This window comes from Lactuca saligna, chromosome 9 (assembly GCF_052625555.1).
Source record: "Lactuca saligna cultivar CGN05327 chromosome 9, ASM5262555v1, whole genome shotgun sequence".
Classification (NCBI taxonomy): domain Eukaryota; kingdom Viridiplantae; phylum Streptophyta; class Magnoliopsida; order Asterales; family Asteraceae; genus Lactuca; species Lactuca saligna.
This window is the reverse complement of record NC_136425.1, coordinates 20,385,251-20,408,525: the sequence shown is the minus strand read 5'-3', so window position 1 is coordinate 20,408,525 and position 23,275 is coordinate 20,385,251. Positions and strand designations below refer to the sequence as shown.

The window sequence follows — 23,275 nt, the reverse complement described above, 5'->3', positions numbered from 1 at the left end:
CCAAACGTGCAAATTACCTGAAATCTTAGGGACCATTCGTGTAATTTACCCTTGCTAAAAATTTGGGATATGATGACATGACATTAAAATTGTATTTAAAAGCATGGGTAATATGCCTGAATGGCTAATCAATAGGAGACGATTATGTTGTTGATATCGTTTATTCTAAGATGTAGTGGGTGGGAAAACAAATCAAAAGATAGATGAATAAGTGATACGCGGACTAAAGGTGGTGTAGAAGGGGACAAGCGGTGCCTTAGAGAGTCTTTTATTAGGATTAAAGATTTGAAAACCTAAAATACGAAGGGCATGTTCGGTAAAATTAGTTGGTAACTCGTAGCAGGCAGCTTGTAGCTTGTAGTTTTTTCACTTTTTTAGTTTTTTTCCTTTATTCATTATTTTTTAAGGTTTTTAATACGCCTTTAAATTTTATAGTGTTTGTTTTTGTTTTTTTTCATGTTTTTTTTTTTTGTTGAATGAAATATCGATTTGAGTTTTTGATGTTTAACAATTATAAATAAAAAAAAAATCATAATAATATTATACATCATACTATTTTAGATCATGAAAATTTGAACCGTATCATTTTTGATCTTATCATTTTAAATCATATTATTTTGGATGATATAATTTTTAATCATCATATGATTTTGAATCATAATATATTGTATTAAATAATTTTTTGTTCATAACAACATATGGATTATTATTATTATTATTATTTTTGAATCATTTAATTTTGAATCTTAAAAGATATGATAATTATGGATCATAAAATATTTGAATCAAAATATTTTTATATCATAACAAATTAAGGATCATAAACATGTTGAATAATATTTTTTTAATCATAAATATTTTGAATCGTCTCATTTTGGATCATATTATGTTTAACATTTTTTTTAAATCAAGTTTAGTATCTAAAACACCTTATTTTTTTAGAAAGATTCCTTTTACAAAGTCATTGGTATAGTGAGTATAAATATTCTTTAAATTTTTATAATTTTAGGAGAATTTTTTATGGGTTTTTTATAAATAATAATAATTAAAATAATAATATTTTTTTTCAAGTTTTCATGATTATGCTTCTTTTGTAAAAAATAAAAATTTAAAAAGTTTGGTTTTTTCGAAAAAAAACTTTATGTCGATATGGATGGAAAAATAAATACGCACAAATACTCAAAAAGAGATATGTATCACCGGAGGGTGGAGGACACGTAATGTAGCGGAGGTACGATTATGAAGACAGACATGTCTATTGTGTTGATTAGGTGTGTGCAAAACCCGCACCACAATTAAAACTAACATAAACTGCAACCGATTAACCGCAATAAAAAACTGATTGTGAGTTTTTTGTTTTTCAAAAACCGTAAATTTGCGGTGCGATGCGGTTATTAATTTGCAGAAATCACAAAAAAAACGCATCGCACCACATATATTATATACAATTTTTTATTATTAATTATTAATATATTAAATATTAAAACAAAGACAAGTTTTAAAGATGAAAGAATGATAAAATTCTAAAAGACAAATGTGTTTGTTTTTACTTATGTTTAACTTTGGAAAATGGTGAAATTTGATAATTTTAAGATATTTATTGTTAATTACTAGTGATTTAACGTTTTTAAGATATTAATTGTTTGTAATTTAAGTTAATTATCTTATACCTTATGGTTTTTATTATTACAAGTAATATATTTAAACTCTTAAAATTGTTTGAACTCTAAAGTGTGGTTAAAAACCACAAAAAATATCTGCACAAAATCCATGTGATTAATAAACGAAACACAAAAAAACAAAAACACACCGCAAAAATAAACGCCTAACTGCACCGCAAAAATAACCGCACAAGGCGGTTTTGAAAATGGATTAACCACATTTACGGTTAGTGATGAGATTTTGACCAATAACCGCACCGCGCTTACCCCTGGTGTTTGTTGATCATTACGGATTTTCCACTTTTGACGCTTTTAACCCCTAACCTTTTACATTTTCCAGAAATTTTCTAAATATTTCGAATTAATCATAAAATCTATCATTTCAAATTTAATAGAAAATAAAAAATAATAGATAAACCATAGCCATTCAATTTTGCCAAGATACCAAAAGTTCATTTTTATAACTTCATTTTTATTATACATATACTCTCATTTTATATGTTTTTTCATAATTTGTTTTATTAACTTCATTTTTACTATATTTTTCATGTTTTTTCACAATTTATTTTTACAACTTAACTTTTTTACTTCATGTTTTTTTTTTTCAAAATCCATTTTATAACTTCAGTTTTTTATATGTTTTTCGATAAAATGTTTTTAAAACTTTGTATATTTGTTTTTCGATTTAGATGTAAATTAACTGAACTTCAAAATTATTAACCGAAGTGATAATCCTAGAATTATCAGTTTGTCATGCATCCAGTAACATTGCATAATTAGCAATTTTTTCATCTAATGATTTACCTATTACACCAGCAACAATACCTTATATATGTTTCTCACATAAAAAAACATAATTACATAACTTACAGTATCTATAGTTTTTGTTATCAAGCTGTGAAGAGAATCGTATCTTGGATCCATAATTCCAATAATCGGAAAAAACATAAAATTTAGTACTATAGAAAAACCAACAACAAAAACGAAAAAAAATGATGTTTTCTTTTTTTGAGAAACATATGTGTGATGTTGATACTGTTGTAATATGTAGACTTTATATAAAAAAAAGTTGTTAATTATGTAACTTTATTGGATTCACGAGAAACAAATAATTCTAGGATTATCAGTTGGTTTAATAATTATATAGTTCAATATTGACACTTAATTGACAAAACAAATATATGAAGCTCTAAAAAAATACTATGAAAACATATATAAAAAGGGGGAAAGTTGTAAAAATGAATTTTGAAAAAAAAACACATGAAATTAAAGTAAAAAAAAAGTTAAGTTATAAAAATAGATTGTGAAAAAAAATACAAAAATACAATAAAATTGACGATATTAAGAAATAATTAAGAAATATAACACGTAAAAACAAAAGTAAAAAAAATAAAAATAAATAAAAATAAAAATGATTTGTGGAAAAAAAATATAATATTAAATGAGCACAATTTCAAAAATCTATTGACTAACTATATTATAAAAAATTTAGTAACCAAAAAAAAAAAAAATTATCAAAAAAAAAAATTTTAAATAACCTTGTAAAATTTGAAACGAGTTAAATGATAAAGTGAGAAAAAAACCAAAAGTTAAATGATCACATATGACCTAAACTTTGTCATATAGAGTTTTTTAAGCTTTTTATTTAGTTTTGTATGTTTTTTATATTTTATAAATTAGTTTTGTATAATTTTAATTAATTTGTATTTATTTTAAAATTAAAATTTGAATAAAATGGGAGTGATGAAAAGATGGGATGGAAGGAGTGGAACATTGAGATTTGAGAAGAAAAGAAAAACTGATATAGTGTCATGTGTTAGTTTAGTTAATATCTTGTCCACAACCTTTTTATATATTCATAGATTTTTTAAGGAAGTTGACGATAATGCCCTTGGTTTATATTTTAGAATGTAAACCATTATTCATAGATATATGTTCTGATTTTAAGTAAACCATTAGACAACTCCAACGAACCTGCACAATGGTGATTTGCAGGCAAAATAAGCTGTAACTACCGCTATCGTCAACGCCAAAATGTGAGAATGAACAGTATCCCACAAAAATGGAGGGACTATTCATGAGTGGCAAATATACTGATTAATATAATAGTGTTAATATATCTAATTCACTTTAAATCAAGTAAGATTGAAGGGTTTCATGACTTCTTCTTTGCTGTCATCGCTTCTTCTTTCCTGCAACTTAAAGTGTTAATGTTTTAAGTTTATTTCCTCAGTCGACCTCAACTTTTAATTCTTTTCTCCGGCGACACAATTGTTAGAGCTTTTATTCTTCTTCTTTTTGAGATGGAAAACTGAAACAGAAAGGGATAATGAAATTGGGATACTGAATTGAGTCTTCTTATTTACTTTGTCCCGCTCTACATTTTAGAGATCGAAAATTGAATCGGAATTGGGAACCAGAGAAACTCTTTTATCTGGTTCTCACCTTTGAAATAAATGAAATTAAATGGAGATGCACAACAGAGAGTTCTCGAAAGAGTGTGAAATTGGGAAACGTAATATGTATTTTCAAAGGAATAGCAAACGGTGGGAATGAAAGACTTGGCATGGAGACGACGAATAAACCAAGGTGTTGTAATAGTGGGTTTAAACCCCAGACTGATTATTGAAAGAGGAGAGATTCCCTTTGAAATACGGGAAGAAGCAGTTTTTGAATAATATGGTATTTCTTTATACACATCATCCTACACAACCTTATTACACACCGGTAGCATCCATGTACACCTCCTTGATCTAAAAAAACAAATGCGTTTCCTTTTTAAAAAAAATGTCACGTGCGTTTTTGGCTTTTAACAAACCATGCAGCTTTTAAACATTTTCCTATTTTTTTTTTTTTAAACTAACCCTCTAGACGCTCAAACTCTTAATTAAACTTTTAAATTTTATGATATTTATTATTAAACCTTATATTTAATAATAAACTTTGCGGTTAAATTATTGTTATTTACTATATGATTAATAATAAAGATTGTTCCAATGATTTTTATTAAAGTTATATTATATTAAAGCAAAATACAAATAAAATATTTTGTAATATCAACTAAGTTTTAATTAATATGTCATTTAATATTTATATTTTTAAACATTGACTTGTAACTAAAATATAAAGGTAAACAAACCATATATATATATATATATATATATATATATATATATATATATATATATATATATATATATATATATATATATATATATATAATGTTCATAAACTGTTTGACAAAAATAAATTCATTGTTATTTATTTGATAAACAAACTATTCTTTTTTTTTTTTATACACTCCAATCTAACCCATATTTGTTACCTATATTTAAAGTCTATTTTGACTTTGTGTTTCTAAGACCATCTTTTTCAATATATTTACCCTCAAAGTTTAGATTTTCAAAAAACAAATACAAAAAACTATAAAATATATTTGTATAAATTTACTGTTCAAATTACATAAAAAATAAAAGCTCATTTACAAAAATACTCTAAACTAAATACATCAATAACATCGGAAATAGTACCGAAAATATCATCTGAAATACGTTGTCGGAGCATTTATCGCCGAAAATACGTTACAGAAATACTACGGAAAGATATTAGGTTGATGAAAATTTATGTTTCAGATTTTTGTTATGTAATATTTAAAATTTTAAAAAAATGATGAAAATTTGTTTGGATTTTATTTTTCTTATAATATTATTTATAATATCAATGATATTAAGTTGATGAAAATTTATTTGAAAGTTTATTTGTTTATAATATTATTTATGTTATTAATTAAATTATAAAAACTATATTATTATTAATAAAGTTAGTAATAAAAATGTAATTATTAAATAATAATAATTTATGATTAGGTAATAACTAACTAATAAGAAAAGTTTGTCAAATAATAATTAGATTGTCATATTATGATTTAAAAATTATGATCAATAAAATAATTATATAATAATAATTATCATCGTTAACCTAAAAAATAAACCTAATAATATAAGTTGTTATAGATTAGAGGTGAGTAAAAACCGAACCGACTAAAGAAAAACCGACAAAACCGCAATAAACCGCAACTGAAAAACCGAAACCGATGCAAAAACCAATGGTGCGGATTTAATTTTTGCAAAAACCGAAGGTCAACGGTGCGGTGCGGTTTCTATCCTAAAAACCGGTCCACCAAAACCGAACCGCACCGCAAGCGTGTATAGTAATAAATCAATCAATGTAGATTATATACATGCTATTTAAAATAGTTATAAACGATAATATATTTATTATATGTTTATATTGTGTTTGTATAAGACTATATGAGGTGCAAAAGATATGTTCTATTGTTAGCCAAACGTACTAATCGATTACATGTAATAAGCTTATAAAAAATTAAGTTAAAATCAACTAACCTTCAATTATTAATTAGTTTTTGTGAGAGTGGTCACAAGTTGTATTTTAAACGACTTACAATTTTTGATTATGTAATTTTGTTTTGAGCTGAAAATGAATGTAATAAAAAAAACAGCACAATACAAGCTTATATGCACATAATTTTTAGTTCTTACAGTTTTAAAAAACCGCACCAAAAAACATAAAAAAAACTGCACCAAATTCTTAACACGGTTTAAAAACCGAAACCGCACCGATACAAACAGAAACCGCATTTAAAAACCGAAAAACCGAACCATTGTAAAACCGTACCCAACGGTTTTAAGAATGCAACAACCGCACCATGCGGTTTGCGGTTCGGTTTGGTCTGAAAACCGCACCATGCTCATCCCTATTATAGATTGATGTGTCCAAAATAAGACCCAAATAATATTCATTTAATTCTAAATAAATGAAGGATAAAATCCTCTATTTACTTTAAGAATCTTGGATCAATAAAAAAATAGCCGTGGAAATATCAATTCCCAAATATAACGTGGATGATAATAAATTAATCTCATCATGGATGATAATAATTTTTAAGTACTAAACCAATGTGTATGCCATGCATGTGAATGTTGGTGGCTTCACATATAGACAAATGAATGCCTACCTACTACTCCTTTTTCTTAGTATTTTACAAAAAAATTCTTCCATTGGAACCAACATTGTTACCATCGCACAAACCTCTAAAGAAAACAAAAAAGTGTTCTAAGTTAGATAAATAGATTTAGAGAGATGGAAGAACACGGCGGAAGACGGTGGCCAGTACTGGTGGTGCTTGCAGCATCCCCGTTTCATGGCCATATGACCCCTACTCTCCAGCTAGCAAAAGCCCTTCATGCCAATGGGTTCTCTATAGCCATTGCTCACTCCAAACTGAACCCTCCTAACCCTTCTAACCATCCTTCCTTCATTTTCCTCCCTCTTTCCGACAACTTATCCGCTATTGATGACTCCGGTAGCTTCAGTAATTTCATCCACACTCTCAACAAAAACTGCAAACCATCCTTCCAAAAACACGTGACTCGTTTGATCGGTGAACAAAATAGAGGAAACAAATCAATCGTTGTCATCTATGACAACCTTATGTTTTGTGCAGGAAGCGTTGCTGCCGATCTGAATCTTGTCGCCATAGTCTTCCGCAGTTGCAGTGCAGCGTACTTTCCGGCTAACCTTGTCCGTCAGCAGCTCCATCAAGAAAGCAGATTTCTTGAACAAGGTACATCAAACTTAATTACAACCTTGATTTATGTAGATGAAAGATTCTATTATTTATCTACTTTTTCAATCGAAAGCACCACTAACTTTCGGTATACAACGAACTAATTATGGTAACTCCCATTTGTTGAAAAGATTATGTGATGCAGGAGATGGTGCCAAATCATCATCCTCTCAGGTATAAAGATCTGCCCTTTTCAAAATCACCTATTGAAGATTGGCAGCAACTGTTTGCCATTATCAGCCAATCGATACGACCCTCTGCAGTTATTTGGAACACCATCAAAGTTCTCGAACGTGAAGCCTTAACCCAAATCCAGAAGTACTACCAGGTTCCAGTTTTTTCAGTTGGGCCTCTACACAAAATAACACCAACTGATCTCCATACTAGTTTTCTCGAAGAGGACACTAGTTGCATTGCGTGGCTCGACAAACAACCTCCCAAATCCGTGATTTACATAAGCTTCGGAAGCTTAATGACTTTGGACAAGAAACTGCTCACCGAGATGGCATGTGGGATAGCCAAAAGCAACCAGCGGTTCATATGGGTGGTTAGACCGGGTTCAGTTTGTGACTCGGAATGGACTGAGTTCTTGCCGGAGGGTTTCATAGAGGAGACTAGAGAACGTGGCTTGATTGTAAAATGGGCGCCCCAAAAGGAAGTGTTGGCCCATTTTGCTGTTGGTGGATTTTGGAGTCATTGTGGTTGGAATTCGACATTGGAGAGTATTTCGGAAGGTATTCCGATGATATGCCAACCGTTTAATATAGACCAAATGGTGAATGCACGTTACGTGAGTTATGTATGGAAGATAGGGTTGGAATTGGAGGATTTAGAGAGTGGGGAAATGGAAAGTATGATTAGGAGAGTTATGGTGGATGAAGAAGGGGAGGAGATGAGAGTTAGAGCAATCGGAATGAAGGAAATGGTTAAAGAAGCAGTGCAAAATGGTGGTTGTTCATATGATTCGTTGGAGGAGTTGGTGGGTTTCATTTCGTCGTAATGATAGTCTAGACTCTAGAATGTGGTGAATCAAGGTACAAAATATTTAATGGTATCATCGACTTATTCACATTCAAATGAGGTTTTTCGAGTCTTAAATTATAAAGCTCAAAAATTTCGTTGTTGGCCAAACTTACATTTCGAATATACTGATCAGTATCTCAAATACCATATTTTATGTTCTCGTATTTTATTTTTCCGTTTAAGCCAAATAAATAAAATAGTTAAAAACTTAGAATAGAGATTTCACACCCTAAAATACTAAGATCCATTCTCTTAATATGGCAACACAGTAAAAAAAAAAAAATAAAAAAAATAATAATAATAAGTAGGCATTTTGCTGAAAAACTTGCAAAATAAAATCGGACTTGTGAATAAGTCGATGATAACATTTTCTTTCAAAAAAAAAAAGTCGATGATACCATTAGCCTTGCAGTAGATTCGTGAGTATTTCGTGATTTCAGAAGCAATAGATGAAGGTGAAGTCGGTTCTGAATGGTCGCTCATGTCGTCCGTTCTCTAGGACGGGTCTGCCCTGTGCTCAACATCTATATTGCCTATATTTTGGTATTCATTTTCACTGATATCAAAAAAGAGATAAAAAAAATTGTAATAATGTTTGACTAGGAACATCTAAATTAAATTGACCTGAACCTCTTCAATATTCGTAACATCTTGAGCTATTGGTACATTGTGGTCATCTGGAACATAGTGCAATAGGAACATGTTAACCTATAAGATCTTTTTCTACTGTATTTTTGTGTACCTTAACATGTTGATTTACAGGACTGCATTAGGTTATATGAGATTGTCTAAAATATATAATAAGCTTCATATATGGAGTGGGACAAGATAAAGGCCTTATTAATAGAAAAAAAATATATATATATGGTTTCCTATATATTACAAGAGTCAAGTTCCTTTTTTATGTTTAATATATTTAAGCTTAGTGAAACACCATAATCCAATTCCTCAATCACAATATTGGATGAAATGGTACACAAAAAAACCGGTTTACGATCCAAACCTGCCAAAGAACCGGTCCACTATGAACCGATCCAATTAAGAACCGAACCATCGGTTTACACCCGCTTGAGATTTTAGTAACTGAAACTAGTTTAGAATCGGTTTAGTACCGTGTAAACTGGTTTGGAACCGGTTTAGAACCGATGAAACCAATTTAGAACCGATGTAACCGGTTTAGATAGGTTCGACTATTTTTATGAATGAACCGGCTTGAACCGAACCGGTTTAGGCCTGAACCGGTCTTCCTATTCTAGACACGGAACCGAACCGGTTAAAAGAACTGGTTCGGTTTGGAAAAAAAAAACGGTTTGTTCTCCTCTAATTGGATGGAAACATGAAATACGTGTGTACTCTTGTTGCACATGCTCAATGTACACAAGTAGTTATCTATGTTTACATACATACTTAGTTAATTTGATCATATATTGACCATTTCTAAGAGATAGTAGTTGAAAGTCTAACTTTACATCACGAATTCGGAAAAATGATAATAGATTGTATGACTGCTATGATAGCCTAATTCTCGAACCATGTCATCAAGTTCATGAACAGAAATATATCAATGTAGTCAAAGTACGACACAATTTTATCAATGTATTTTCTTCATGTATATTTGGTAAAGATGCCACCATGGTGTATCAAAACCCTTATCTAACAAATATAAAACAAAAACCTATAAAGCTTTGTCAAGCATAATATTACTTGTTTCAGAAAAACAATCACTCAAAACATTACTTGTATTCTTTTTCTAAATCTGGTGTTTGTGTCTATACTTCACAAACATTTCATGGAGTTAGCACCATTACTTAAAATAAAAAAAAATAAAAAAAAAAAAAACCCTATTTTCAAAAAGGATAATTTTCCTTCTAACTTGCAATGGTGATGAAGCAAATTTGGACATAGAAAGAAGACAAATAAAATTCTTGGGAGGAATGAGATCAATGACAGTTTAGCGCATGATTGATTATGTAAATCCATGTCTAAGGTGTTAATAATGAATATGCACCAAAAGAAATGACTAGTGGACCTTGCGTGGTTGGATTAAACGACCAAAAATAAACGAAAAGAGGCATAAGGACTACCAATGCAACTTTAAAACATAAGTACTTGTGACTTTTTTGTAAAGCATATAGACCTGTTATGAAATTTTGTCTTACAGAAGTAAAATAAAATAAAATAAAATAATAATAAAAAAAGGCAAGTTAAAATGGTATAATAATCAAGGACCAAATCTACAAAAGTTCCTATTTTTAACATCTTGGGTTAGTTAGAAATTTTTTAGGCTCAATACAAAGAAAACAACAAATCACATGGACCAAATAAATTAATTTCGTAAGTATGAACTTATGAAGACAATCAAAATACATAAACTGTTATAGCTAAAGAAAATTTACAAGTATTTTTTATTTTGCATAATATTAATTTTTATTTCGTTTTTATGCTAAAATATTAGATGGACAAAAATAGCAAACCAACTTGTTGTAACAATATTGTACGAATGTTTGTTGTAATTCATTTGACGTATATAACAATAATTTATTTAGGATTTATATAACAAAAAATTTAATTTTCTTAAATTCCTAATTTTGAAAATCATCAAAAGATTCAACTTTGTAAAAAACTTTATTCATGTAGGATAAGACAAAAATAGTAATTTTGAGGTAATTAATAACTATAAACGATGGCAAAGTTGGTTATTTCGTTGCAATTCACGGAAAAAACAAGGATGTTTTTTTAAACTTTTTTATGCCTTTTATTTAGGAATGTAGTTAATGTAACAACTCAATTTTACGACCCGATCTCTAGTTATCCCCATGTACTACTATATTAACATACCAACAATATTGTACTATCAAAACTCAAAAGTAAATACATCTCGTACTATACAGTATATATATCCTACTATATATATACAAACAAACTTGTGAATACTGACTGATTCATATTTCATACAAGAAACAAAAAGATCGAACCAGACTCATTTATAGCTTGATCATGGCTCCACCACCGATGATGACGAATGGTGTTAATGGAACAACACTGGGGATGCCACGTCGGAAGAGAATGATTATGCACATGACATTCTATTGGGGAAAAGACGCTTTGATCCTTTTCAAAGGGTGGCCAGGGCCAAATAACATAGGCATGTATGCATTGGCTTTGATATTCGTGTTTTTTATGGCTCTTTTAGTGGAATGGCTTGCTGATGCCATGTCAAGGATGAAATCCGATGGTGCAGCGTCTGGATTGGCTCAGACGATGCTGTATGGCTTACGTGTGGGGATTGGAAACATGGTGATGTTGGCTTTGATGTCATTTAATGTTGGAGTTTTTTTGGTGGCTGTATTGGGACATACATTAGGGTTCTTTTTCTTTCGGGTGATAATCAGATCCAGAGAGGAGAGAGATGTGATTTCGAATAGTTGTTAAGGTGAATTTGTTTTTTAATTTTTTTTAAATTTTTAATTATTTCAATAATATTGAATTGTGATCAATAAAAATTTGTCGAATGTAAGTTGGTTTAGCCAGAAGACGCAGAACGGCAGAAAGTTTAGGCGGTTTTACACGAATCGCTCAACATGAAATGCATCTTAGGGAGTTTGCCCAAAAAGGAGCCTGGCCCAAGAAGGACCCGTCAAAAAGCCCACCAAGCCCAGCCATTGGCCTAGTAATTTGCATGAAAATATTCAAGCCCATGACCAAAAATAGCTTCTATCTATAGATGTTATTATGTTAAAAAGGTTACATTTTCATGGGACACAAGGTTTTTATTCATAAGGAATTTGTTGTTAGACCATTTCGAAAAGATTTTTTTTTTTTATTTCTTGTATATGATCGCATCAAATCATATGAAAGAAATACCCCGATACAAAAGAGATCATTTTTTATCTAGTCACAAGTGTCTTCTATCGCATCTTCTTCTTTATGTTTTCTAAGTTATTCTCTAAGCAAAGCACACCATTTACTAAAGCTCTTATGTCTCCTTATTTTTCGATTTTATTATGTTATAACCACATTACTAACCTATTTTATGAATTGCGAAATTATTTGCATTGATTCGATGAACTAGTGAAGTCAATAATTTCAAATGTTTTTATTGTGATTTCTAGTAATTTCAAATGTTTTGATTGTGATTTCGTTTGCTCTTTGTTAGCTATATAATTTTATGTAGTTTGTCAACAATAAACTAGTTGATTAGTTGTACTAATGTCAAATCTGAATTTTGTAACCAAAACAATGAACTAACCGACCTGGCTAATTATTTTAACTGCAATAGTTACGATTACCGACAAACAAATGTTAAAATGCCTAACCATTGTGAATAAAAAGGATGAACATACACAACAATAGTATATGAAAGTTACTCTATGTAACTCCCATCACTCACATAAAAAAGACAAACACACACATACACTCATAAAGGGGTACACCAAACAATTAGAGGTATATAGTATATCTAATGAAACCTATGGGAGATGTTTTAATTCAACAATGTAAACACTGGTTTTTAATGAGGGTTAACAAAGTATTACAAGATTGCCTAAAAGTCCTAAACTTTGAATTTTACATTTGATTTTTATTATCTTAAGTGTTTATTTATGTGTTATAATCATTCTGTTTAATCAATGGATCATGGTTACTTTTTCACTTTTTGAAGTAAGTTGCTCCTTGAAGTTACATTCGCATATGCAGCGAGCAAAAATCCAGGAGGTGGTGAATTGGCCTTTTTGGCAAATAGATTCATTTAGATTTTTTTTTTTTTTTTTTTTTTTTTTTTGCTGGTGGTGATTAGTTTTCTTTTAACAAATATTTTTTTTTAAACATGTCATAAAATAAAGATAAAGTTATATAAATAATCTTGTTGTTGACAACAAAATAACACATATAGTCCTTACGAATTTTTTTTGATATGGATGGTCTTTGTTAAGTATGCATTATATGCTAAGTATGACAAATCTATACCAACCCCGTTTTCCCTAGCTATGTAAAAATGACCAAACTCTACTCTACTCAGTGGCTTGGCATTGTTTAAGTATCCAAATTATTATCTTTAATATCAATATTTTAGAAAAATTCTAATAAATTATTTAAGTGGAAACGAGCTTCATATGATTAATTTTTATCTATTAGTTTTTTCGTTTTGAGTTACTAAAAGTATTATAAATTATTGATAAAAAAAAACCTCAAATTATTATTGATTTTAATAATTATAATATATAGTTTCTATATGATTTCTATCATATATTTTCAAATCAAGATTTTAATATCAATGATTTGATAAGCTTGGTAATAGAGTTAATAAGTTCTAATATCCCAATTATGTCAAAATGTAAGGACATCCCAATTAGGGTTTCCAAGTTGAAAACTCTAGTAGCCTCAAGCCCTCAACTATATAAGGACCCCTAAGGCTTCCAAAAACATGGCTAAGCATTCCTAAGAGCATCTTGGATGTTTTGGTGCCTCTCTCTCTCTCTCTCTCTCTATATATATATATATATATATATATATATATATATATATATATATATATATCTTTACTATCTTATAAAAGAAATCTAACTATTTCTAAAAATAGATTGATTATAATAATAATATTTTTTTAAGACGTCCAAATGATGAAGCTGATAGTACAAGTAATCATTAATAAAATAATATTAAATTTTAACCACATTTTGAATTCAAAAATTTATCATCAAATCTCCTTATATTTCTCAACAATTTGATATGGTTCCCTTAAATCCCGGATTCATTCAAATTTTGAACCCTTTTAGATATCCTTAAATTTAGCATGTTGATTCAAAATATTTCTCCAATCGCATATACGTCTTTGTTCCCTCCTCTGCTATAAAGCCCACTGTCCAGGAACAAAAAATGACTTCATCTCCCAAATAACACCATAGTTTGATTATTTTATCTTCGACATGTACTTTCTTTTGTAACATAACATTTTTGTAGATCAAACATATCACCGAAAGAATTTACACGCCCCGCCGCTTTGCGCGGGTACACTGCTAGTATATATATATATATATATATATATATATATATATATATATATATATATATATATATATATATTATCCTTGTTGCTAATGGTGTTTGTGACTCCATTAAAGGTGCAACACTTGGAGCCCTAGGCTTTTAGAAGTCAAGATCAAGAAAGATTGGGATTGTTATTGCTACATAACAATCAAGGTAATATTCTTAACCCTAATTATATGTGATTTTCAGATTTGTATGCTAGTCAATTAAGGTTTATTGCTTTAGTATTCAATGTTGTATGTTCAAATTAGAAAAACCTAGAGCAAATCAATTAACGTTGCATGTAGACCATAGGATTGATGTTATGCACATAACCCAACAGTGGTATCATAGCCTAGGTCGTTTTTCTAGTGAATAGATGCAAAAGTGAACCACCAAAGATCAAGAAAATCGAAATTTTTGGCTTCTCGCTGGCTGACTCGCCGAGTCCATATATGGACTCGACAAGTAGGTCCTACTTGACAAGTTCCATAGTGGATTTGACGAGTCCAAGGGTCTGGTGCTGGGATTTTCGATTTTTTGGCCAAATTTTGTTAACGATTATTACCAAAACTCGTTTTTATTGCCAAAAATCGATTTTTTATGTTTGGAATGATTATCCTTATCAAAATTAATGGTTTTGGTTAAATATGGATAATATAGGATTAATGTAAGTCAAATATTTGACCTAGTCATTTAGAAAAAGTTTCAAATTACACCATCTAGGTTTTATAGTTTAAATTTGAACTTAAAAGTTTTTGTTTTTGAAATTTAAATAGTTAAACCCTATTATTTTGAAAGGTTTCAAATTTGTCATGAAGTTTTGGAATTTAAAATTTATTTAAAAGGTTTTCATCTTGAAATATTAAATTCTAAAACCCTAGTATTTTGAAATGTTTAAATTATATCCTTATGGTTTTATTAAATTAATTAAGTGAGTAATTAAAATAGAGTTAATAAGTCCATAATGTAATGGTTTATATTTAACAAATTTAAAGGTATAATTTATTAGATTAAACCACCTAGTATTTTAAAAGTGTAAAATACACTCTTATACTATATAAAATTAAAAGTCTAATATTATATATGTTTGAGTAAAGAGTCAGTCTTACCGTTGGTAGGCCTCATTTACAAAGTTGGTCTCTAAAAGGTGTTTAAGGAAATTATCTATAAAATGGCGATTGAATGAGTATCCACTCTTACCCACCGCACTCTTGACTAATGGAGGGTCATTAGCCAAACGGGTAGGATAGTACACAACCTTCCATTATAAGTATAATGAAATACGAAGTAACTAAACACTTTTATTAATTCCCAAATCCTAGTTACTTTAGGAAAAATGTAGAGTTGGTGTTAATCCATGAAATTACACATTGAACCTTGTTGGTCGTTAGTAGAGCGTGTGTGGTTAACTGACACACTAATATGGGACCAATGAAGGATGGCAATGGGTATCTCATAGATTATCGTAGATTAATGGAGCGTGTGTGGTTAACCGGCACATTGATTAGGTGATAGACATCTTCGAGAGTATCAGGCTAATTTGCAGGGTTGTCCACACTTTGTTTGTGATCTTTGGCATCCCAGTCACAAACTTGAAGGGCGCAATTGAGATTTAAACATGTCATTAAAAATTTCAACGAATCTCAAAGGATCTAGGAGTTTCAGTTCATTTAAAACCTAATTTTCAATATTTGTTTTTCATGGTGGAAATTGGTAAATTATCATTTACCTACCTTCAAGTATTCTACAACTGGATTATGGCATCCCTCTTCCAAGTTGTAGAATATTGTGTTGGATCTTAGCCTTAATATTTCATTTGGGTTTTTTATTTAGGATTCAATCAACTAACTTGAATTTCTCCCGTTTTGTAGATGTCAAAGTCTATCAACTATGGTCTTCCTGATCCTTTGGAAGAAGTTTTCTACATAAAGATGATGTTCCGCGATTGGATTGTGGAAATGGAAATCATGCTTCATTTACTCCACCTCCTCTAATAATTCTCCCTGACCCACATGTTCAAAGACTTAAAAAGTTCAAGGTCACTCAAGCCCTGTTGGCAAACAAACACAAAAATGGAAAGTCTGTATGTGCTCATGTCTTGGATATGAAGTTGCATATTGATAGATTGGAAATGTTGGGTGTCTAAGTCTCAAGGAACTTGGCTTTTGACTGGGTTCTTCAATCACTTCCTGACTCATATAGTGAGTTCATTATAGAGTACTATATGATGGACCATGACATGACCTCGTTGATTTGACTTATTTGGTTATTGCTGCTGAATCAACGATGATTTGGTGCACTGGTCAAGCAAATCCGTCTGGTAAATCAATGTCCCAAACTTCCATGGACATTGACCAAGGCAACATTGAAAGTCCAAAAAGGTTTTCTATAGGAAAGAGAAAGGCTAAGTCTGAGATTGTCCCATGTACCATTCCAAAAGAGTCGATTCGTTTCTATTGCCAAAAGAAAGGGCATTGGATGCGAAGCTGCTAGATTTACCTGAGAGATCGTAAAGATGGGAGAGTCAAGATGTATGACTCTACTTCAGGTAAAATCCACTATATAACTCTATTAAGTTTTCTATTTTAGATTATTAATACATGATATGATAGGATTGCATATTAATGTGTTGTAGGATCGAAGAAAAGAAAGGAAGCTTAAAGGAATAAGTGAGGTGAGTCTGATCGTGAAGAAATGGATTTCGATCGCATGATGCGATGATCGGATTTTTGAGCTGCTGCGTAGAGTTATGATAGAATTCTTAGGAATATGTAATAGCATAGTTTTCATTTGAATTTGTGTTGTAAGGACAAGTTTTCTGCACCTTTTTATAAATAAAATAAGTTTTGAGTTTTGTCTTATTTATATCTCCTTGCAATGTCATTTATGAAAATTGATGCTTGTGTGTTTCTATTATAAGCAATATTAAGTGGATGTGATTCTTAGTCTATGGTAGTGTCGTAATTTTCTAAGTAAGGAAAAATTCTCATCGCCCAAGTTTCAATTGGACAGAAGCTTGGAATCATATGATTTGAGTCATGTGATATATGGAAATCTTGGTACTTAGGAAATTAAGACTAATTCCTTATTCACATAAGTATGTGAGTCAAGTGAAAGACTAGGAGATCTGGTACACAATGTTGTGAAGTAGTCAAGTCTACCACAAATAACAATAAGATTATTCTTCATAATTTACTAAAAGTCTATTAAATGTGGTTATGCTTACAAGATTAAGTGTAATTCTGAATCATTGAAAAGTTTCAATGAATGGCAGAACGAATAAAAATAATGAATTGGGCAGAAAAAGAATAAATTGGGCACAAAGATAAAAGTTTCTCCAATTTAAAAATATGGGAGAGTACCTAAGTATCGTGTATTATAATCATCCTAATGATTATGAAACTGTAATACAATTGATCCTCTAAGGACACCTTAGTACATAAGTATGACTAAGAAGAGGAATCCGGAATTATTGAAATGGTTAAATCAAAAGGATGAGTCATACTTCGTTCCAAAATCAAATCTTAGAGTTGTACTCCAAGATTGTGATATTGAGTGACACGTCTTCTATAATTTTATGACACTTATAAAATGTGGAGTAGAAAAGGTTCTTAGTTTTGTACATTTGAAATTAGTAAGTTGTGATGTATTGGATAAGACAAAGACCAACTAAGACCAATTGTGTAAAGTGTTTTGTCTTGACAAAAACCCGCACTAACCGTTGAATATTTGTTTTGTTAAGGAATGTTTCTTAACAAAAGAATCTTATATGTCAAGAGGTCAATGGGACTCTTAAAGACCTTGAAAAGCTTCAAGAACTAATCAAGAGTAAACCTATTGTTAAACACTAGCACATGACTTGAGGTTTGTAACCCATCGTGTTGATATATTCTTGTTTTTTGTGCCCATTCCAATAAAAGTTGACTATGCATGTGAGTTCTATGAGTTCTCATTTTAATGCATAAAAGCAAAGCACCTTAACCAATGCAAGTCCATTGATTTGTATGGGTGAGCTGCACAACTACTTGGAACACATGGTAGGCCCTTGTAATGCCAGGTGGCAAGAAATTAAGATTGAACAAGTTCAGTCCATATGATTTTGGATTTGTCACAAACATTGTCTTATGATTATGGTTATGACAAATTTACATGGATAGGGACACATACATCATAAACTAAGTGACAAGGTTTCTCTCTGTTTCATGAAAATGATTGTGAGAAAACAGTTTCACTAAGAGAGATTTTAAGGAGATAGCAATTGTGATATTTTCATTCTCAAATTCGATTATGATTATAGCATCCCTCTTCATAGTTCGAATTGTGAGATCTGGAAATTAGTTTGAACATTTAAGACTTATTGATGTAAGTTATGAAATGGTTTAGACACACATATGAGCTTTCTAAGGAAAGTTGTATTAGTTCGAGAAGCTTGGATAAAGGTTTATCGAAGCGTCTCATATTAGAAATATGAACTTTGGGAAGAAAGTCAATAAGTATTGATTTCTAGAAGTCCAACTAATTTCTAAATACATGTTAAAGTTAGTGGGAGCATAAGTTTTATGCTGGTAAGGACATAATTATCATGTTAGTAGGAGCATGATTATTATGTTGCAAGTTAGCAATATTAATTAAAGAAAACAAAAAGTTTCACTTTTCAAAGTTGCAGGGGTTGAAAGGTTGTTTTGCTATAATTAAGGGAGAGAATATTATACTTCATTTCAAATCTAAAAGCTTAGATCGAAAAATTTTAATCAAATTTAGTCAAAGGACATATATAAATGGTATGTTGAAAAGTTTCAACATAAGGGAATTCTATAATATTATAGCAAGAAACTGGTAAAGTATCACGTTTTTCATGAATCGTGTCCCATACGCTTCTGGTATAGGATCGATTGTATATGCTGTAATATTCGACCGTTCTAAATTTTCCAAATGCCTAGGGCATTAAGAGGGAAAAAGGACTAGAACCGGAAATGACTAAAATAATTAAACAACTATCGACGACAATCTAAGGTTCGCTAAGGGTTGGTCCTTGTGGGTAGTTGGAAGTATAGTAATGGATGGATCATATTAACATTATTGTGAATAGATAGGACACTATTTAGAATGAGTTATCATATGGAAAATATGAAAATGTTTCCATAAATGGGAGCTGGATATCAATAATCCATGTCTAGATTAGAAAATTTTATGCAATAAGGATGATCGAAAAGAATGTACTTTGAATCTGAGACTTCATATCTATGGAATTGCCTTGTAACAATCTCCAATAGAGCCCTTTGTAATATCATTGGCAAAGTCTTGGTGGCTTCGGTGTTGTGACGTTATGAAGGGATCGTTGCATAAAACGTTAGAATCTAACATATTCTAATAGTGTCAAGAATTTGGTATTCTTACACTTATGATAAGTATTTGGAGTTGTGAAATGAGTATCGTTGGAAATGTTTTCGATTGATCTATTTCACAAAGTATGGACCATAGGTAAACATAGTGTGCATGCTTGGAGCATGGAACAACTGTTTTTATAATTCAAGTAATAGGTTGATTATTGTTAGGGGTGTCAGACCCAACAAATAAAGGGGTACGATATACTCCAAAATAATCCCACTATATTGCACTAAAAGGTAGTACAAGGCAAGCAGGGTCAATCCACAGAGACACTAGATAATTAGTTTATACCTCTTTGCGCAAGGTATTATGGTCACCAACAGTAATAAAGGGGGTTTAGAATGCAATGACTAAACAAACGAATTTAAAACACGAGTAGACAACTAAACGAATGAATTAAGTTCAGATTTTGTAAGGACTCCAACTCCATGTATGACAATTTAGCAATGTGACTAAAAGATGACACAATATTTGTTCAATTATATCTAAGTTGGTACTTGAAAGTGCTAATAAGCTCTAACACTTCCCATTCACCACAATAATTAACCAAAACAAGCTCTTTGATTAACCCTAACCTTATTAACCTAATCTAAACAAGCTCTTATAGTTAGATTATAAGATTGCATGATGCTTTATGTGAATGTTCCCAATAACACCCAATACTCCTCATAAGCTCGGGAGTGTAAAAGTATATGAATAAGATTTACACTAAATTCATTCAATAGAGATCAATTTAATGCTTGTTACTTGTTCAATTTCACAAAACAATTACGGATTTTGTAAAAGAGATAACTTGAATGACCTAACCCTAATTCAAATGGCCAATAAGAATCACAATTAGAATCAAACATTCGATTGAAGCAAAATCAAATTCATTAGATAGAAATTAAGAACAAACATCATGTCATATGATTGAAGTCACTACCAAGAAGTCAAAATATGAAATTGGAGAAACTAGGGTTCTAGCCACACATGGCTAGAACAAGATCACAAGAATAAAATATGGAATTAAAGTGCAACTACAACTTACAAATACTAGAAATAATGTTTCCAAATGATTGCTAATCAAACCCTTGCAAAAACCTTTGAAAATCCTCCTCCAAATGTGCTATGATATGTTGTATCTCTGTAAAAATGGCCTTTAACCCGTAATATGAAAGATAGGAAAAACTGCCAAAAATTGGTTTCTGGGTCGAACACGACCCGTGTTAAAATAAGCTAAACTGACATGGGTTGTGTTCAACAATACACCCCGTTTTGATTTGCACTAAACCGACACGCCCCGTGTACCTCTCTGACTCCAATTCCAAACTTGATTTTTCCAACTTTTTCGATTCTCACCCAATCGTCCCGCAATCTTCACCAACGCTCCCTAGCACCTCCAAAAGTGCGCTCCAACCTCCGGTTCTGCTGAAAAAGGACATGAAAGAGGGAAAATAAGTTTGTTCAAGGAATTAACCTAGATATGCTAAAATGCAATAAAAACAACGAAATTATGCTAAGGATATACATAAAAAAGGGCTAAAAGTTGTGCAAAAAGTGCACAAAATGCACCTAGATCTCCCCAAGCTTAGACCTTTCTTGTCCTCAAGAAAGAACAAGAAACAGACAAAACAGGACGATTTTTGGATGACAAAAAGAAACTTAGGACGAAAAGGGGATGAAGGATCCTAAAGGTTAAGAATGAATGCATGCAATGTAATGCCATGAAAAATTAAGATATGTACAAAATGCACTTGAGAAACAAAATGAAGCAAAAGAAAAGAAGATTAAGAACAAACACAAAATATGTACTTTTGTAACTAAATAAAGGTACGATCAGACTTTACATCGATACGGCTTCGATCATTGATACCTTGGCAACCATCCTGTCTCCTTCCACATATCACAGACTCTCAATGTGAGGAAGACCCGAAACGGTGTAGCCCAATAATCCAACCAAAGTTTTATTTAATCTCTATACCTTACTAAGCTTTATGGGCGAAAATAACATAGTCCGGATTTCATGTCCTTAAGACTAGATGGCCAAGAATCAGAATCGACGCATCCTTAAGAACCCATCACGACGAATCAGCTTTCGCTGAAACAGTGTGCCCACCCGAAGAGGCCCAGCTCCTATGCTTTCACTTTTTTGAGAGCCACAAGTATCATATCACACAGTTCTTCATTCGCCAAATTTGACTTGAGTTGGCTTTTGATTTGATTGAACTTTGATTTGTACTTCGTTTTGAATTTGGATTCTTCAATCTTCATTTTTGGAATTTCTTTAGATTTCTTCGTTTTAGCATTTGAAATTCTGATTAGGGTACTAGATATGACAGTTATACTCTTCCTTCTTTCTTGACTATGTGGGTCTGATACTTAAGCTCTCTGTTACTGCGGGGGTAACGCGTGTCAACAAATAGGTCCGTGTTCCGTGGGTTCAGAGTTACCGATAAAGATTCTTTTTAAACATTCAAAAGCAAATCATCCTAAAGCTGTTATTACCGCCTAAAAAAACGTTTCAATATAAATTCATTTTATTATCTAAGGCTAGGGTTTCGAATTACGGTGTTTGGGTCCCCTAGTTATGACAGTTGATTCTACGCTTCCGGTAACTATTCGATCGCCTCGGAATTCTTTCATTTCATGGAGCAATTGTATGTAAAGAGTGTCATCAACTCATCATCTCGTACACTTTTTTTTTGAAAAACAAATATAGAATGCAAGGAAAATGAAAATAAGAAAATAAAATAGAAAAGAGAAAATAAGAGAAAATAAAATAAAATTTTTTGAATAAATGAAATAAAAAAATTTTGAAAATAAGAAAATGCATGCATGAGTATGAGTGAACCTAATATACAAGTCTACCCCTCCCCAAGCTTAAAGATAAGCATCGTCCCCGATGCTTGGAGAGGGATGAACAACCTAAAACGGAGGTGGAGGAGGAGGATAGTAGCTGGGGTTTCGGGTCCAAGCACAGAAGTCCTCCTCATGTTTGTGTTGACGCTCTTGATCCCGAGCGTACTGGGTGGTGAAGGTGGAAAAATTCTGGGTCAGGTTGGTAATATCTTGCTGGTAGGTATCGAGGCGGGTATGGATTGACTGGAATTCATCCATATACTGTTAATGATAAGGCGGGGGTGTAGCAAAATAGGATGATTTGGCACCACCGGTGGGAGAAGCATGGTGGGGCTCCTCCTCCTCTTTATCATCATCACCATCTTCCTCGTTTTCTTCACTTTGCTCATCTACCTCGGTGGAGTATGAGTGGGGGAAGATGTATGGAATGATTTTCCAATCGGTCATGTGAATAGGATTTCGGAAATCAAGAATGCTTATATTTTCTGGTGTGATGAGGAGCTTTAGATCATGATTTTGACCCCCGGTCCCCATCAGCCACTGCCGGGTGAACCTTATCTCACCACTACTATCCTTGAGTCCATGCGACTCTTCCGTTCGGCAGGCGATGGAAACGGCGCCAATTTGTTAGGAGTGTCAAACCCAACAAATAAAGGGGTACTATATACTCCAAAATAATCCCACTATA

At 31.5% G+C, this 23,275-nt stretch overlaps 1 protein-coding gene and 1 pseudogene across 1 annotated transcript; both read left to right on the top strand.

Annotated features, from left to right (window-relative positions):
• Positions 1–6,741: 6,741 nt before the first annotated feature.
• Positions 6,742–8,971, top strand: LOC145018566 (UDP-glycosyltransferase 76H1-like). The gene is made up of 2 exons (XM_078976444.1): positions 6,742–7,305; positions 7,440–8,971. The coding sequence occupies exons 1-2, from the start codon at positions 6,822–6,824 to the stop codon at positions 8,306–8,308; spliced, it is 1,353 nt and encodes a 450-aa protein (XP_078832570.1). The 5' UTR covers positions 6,742–6,821; the 3' UTR covers positions 8,309–8,971.
• Positions 8,972–11,328: 2,357 nt separating this feature from the next.
• Positions 11,329–11,763, top strand: LOC145016062 (copper transporter 1 pseudogene; annotated as a pseudogene).
• Positions 11,764–23,275: the final 11,512 nt, after the last annotated feature.

Coding starts and splice junctions, on each gene's coding strand:
- LOC145018566 (XM_078976444.1), top strand. CDS start 6,822: ATGGAAGAACACGGCGGAAGACGGTGGCCAGTACTGGTGGTGCTTGCA. Junction 7,306..7,439: donor AAGCAGATTTCTTGAACAAG/GTACATCAAACT, acceptor TTTGTTGAAAAG/ATTATGTGATGCAGGAGATG.